At 50.3% G+C, this 2,500-nt stretch overlaps 1 protein-coding gene across 1 annotated transcript in view; it reads right to left on the minus strand.

Moving 5' to 3' along the window:
• Positions 1-5: 5 nt before the first annotated feature.
• Positions 6-2,500, minus strand: part of LOC108229655 (coiled-coil domain-containing protein 136-like) — a 3,673-nt gene continuing 1,178 nt past the window's right edge. The window contains exons 2-4 of the mRNA XM_017405321.3: positions 1,619-1,714; positions 217-498; positions 6-139 (exon numbers count right to left, since the gene is read on the minus strand). Of these exons, the coding sequence (XP_017260810.1) occupies positions 6-139; positions 217-498; positions 1,619-1,670 (468 nt within the window). The 5' untranslated portion in view covers positions 1,671-1,714. The remainder of the gene's footprint in view (positions 140-216; positions 499-1,618; positions 1,715-2,500) is intronic.

Raw genomic sequence — 2,500 nt, forward strand, 5'->3', positions numbered from 1 at the left:
TGGTGTTAATGTTCTTGTTCTCCTGGTTTTATTGTATTTGTTCTCCTGGTGTGAACGTCAGAACCTTGCAGTTTCTGGATCTGTCTGGTGAAGCTCTCGGCCTGATGAGCGCTGGCCAGCCGCTCTTCCTCTAACAGACCTAACAGAGATGACAAGCAGAACATTTTAAATCTGATTGTTCTGTGAGACAGAACCTTTGGTTCTCCAGCTCCTCACCTTGCATCTCCATGAAGTTCTCCTCGTGTCTCTGAGAGACCTCCCTCATCTCCTCCAGCTCCAGAAGTAGCTGAACCACCTGAGCTCTCAGCTCCTCCAGCTCCTCTTCTTCATCGTTGGCTCCTCCTTGTTCTTCCTCCTTCACCTCCATCTCGTCCTCCTGCTGGCCCTTCTCTCCTTCTCCAACTGTCTCCTCCTTCTCCTCCAGAGACTTCCTCTCTTTGGCTTTCAGAGTCTGTGACAACATGATGGGTTTCTCCTCCTTCAGCTCACACAGCTCGTCTGCATAGAAACAAACATTTCATGTTCAGTATCTCTGGGAACTTCCCAGCATGCACCTGTGACGTTCAGGTTCCACCTGGATTCACACAGACAGGTGTTCCAGCTCAGGTGATCAATCAGCCTGAGGAGACTCCGTCCTCTGACTCCCTCTAGTGGTGATAAGAGAAAACAAAAACAGAAACCCTCTGTTCTCTGACCTGAGAATTTAAGACACACAGCAGGACTTTCACAATAAAAGCCCTGCAGCAGGATGTTTGGTGGGGTCTCTCATGTTGGACACAGTGTCACAGGGGACAAAGAAGACTTAAGGGCCAGAAAGAGGACCAACATGTCCAGAACACATGATAGCATGAGGATATATAGAGAATGTCATGGAGAAAGATATGAGGATGACATGAAGAAGACAATAACATGATAATATGATGCCAACAGGAGAACATTATCAGGAATGAAATGAGAACATGTTCTTCCTTAAAACATGAAAAACAAACCCTCAGATCCTCAGACCCTCAGATCCTCAGACCCTCAGACCCTGAGATCTTCAGACACTCAGACCCTCAGATCCTCAGACCCTGAGATCTTCAGACACTCAGACCCTCAGATCCTCAGACCCTGAGATCTTCAGACACTCAGACCCTCAAACACTCAGACCCTCAGACCAGCAGACCCTGAGATCCTCAGACCCTCAGACCTTCAGACCCTCAGACCCTCAGATCCTAAGATCCTAAGATCCTCAGAACCTTAGACCTTCAGACCCTCAGAACCTCAGACACTCAGACACTCAGATCCTCAGACCCTGAGATCCTCAGACCCTCAGTCCTTCAGACCAACAGCTCAGAACCAGAATGTGGACAGACGTCCAGCAGAAGAAACAGACTCAGGCTACAAATATCTGCAGGTCTGATGAATCACTGGACAGAACCAGTGAGACAACAGAACTCCAGGATGGACCGTCGTTCAAACCAATCCTGAAGGGTTCAAACACGAGCTTTGATCCAAGAATCAGGACCTTCTCTGGACCTGAAGATCTTTGTCCATGCAGAGGCTTTTATTGTGACACAGGAAGTGGCAGCTGGAACAGAGAGGTCAGTTAGTGAGGAGCAGGATCTTCATCTCTCACCTGAAGAATCCAGCACCTCCTCAATGACAGGAGGGAGCCGGAGTCCGTCCATGATGCTCTCTGATGGAGGAGGAGTTGCTGCTGCTGGTCCTGATGCTGTGGAAAGACAAAGAGAAGAGGACTAGAAAGAGGAAGAGCAGAGGGAGGAGGACCAGAGGAAGATGGACCAGAGGAAGGGGGACCAAAGGACCAGTGGAAGATGGACCAGAAGGAGGAGGAGCAAAGAGAGGAAGACCAGTGGAAGATGGACCAGACGGAGGAGCAGATAGAGCAGGACCATAGGGAGGAGGACCAGAGGAAGGGGGACCAAAGGGAGGAGGACCAGAGGGAGGAGGACCAGAGGGAGGAGGACCAGAGGAAGATGGACCAGAAGGAGGAGAACCAGAGAGAGCAGGACCAGAGAGAGGAGGACCAGAGGAAGGGGGACCAAAGGGAGGAGGACCAGAAGGAGGAGGAGCAGAGGAAGATGGACCAGAAGGTGGAGGAGCAGAGAGAGGGGGACCAGAGGAAGATGGACCAGAAGGAGGAGGACCAAAGGGAGCAGACAGAAACCTGGTCAGGCTCCGGACAGATGGATCTGCTGCTGCTCCTTCATTCTGCAGGAGGTGAGAGAGGAGTGAAAGGGGAGGCAGAGGGAGGAGGAGCAGAGGGAGGAGGAGCAGAGGGGGGAAGACTGCGACAGCATCCAGCTCTGATGCTGCAGCACAGACTGAAGCTTCAGGCTCAACAGTTCATGTTTTCTTTTGAAGGAAGTTGTTTTTTTCTGATTTTTTTCCTTCCTCCTGCAGATTTGCAGCGCTTAGACTCAGAATCTGTTCCAGTCCAGATTTATTCCACAAATAAAGCCTCAGAAGAGAAAATCTTTTAAAACAAATCCTTCAA

The sequence above is a fragment of the Kryptolebias marmoratus genome, linkage group LG18, assembly GCF_001649575.2.
Source record: "Kryptolebias marmoratus isolate JLee-2015 linkage group LG18, ASM164957v2, whole genome shotgun sequence".
In the NCBI taxonomy this organism is placed as follows: Eukaryota; Metazoa; Chordata; class Actinopteri; order Cyprinodontiformes; family Rivulidae; genus Kryptolebias; species Kryptolebias marmoratus.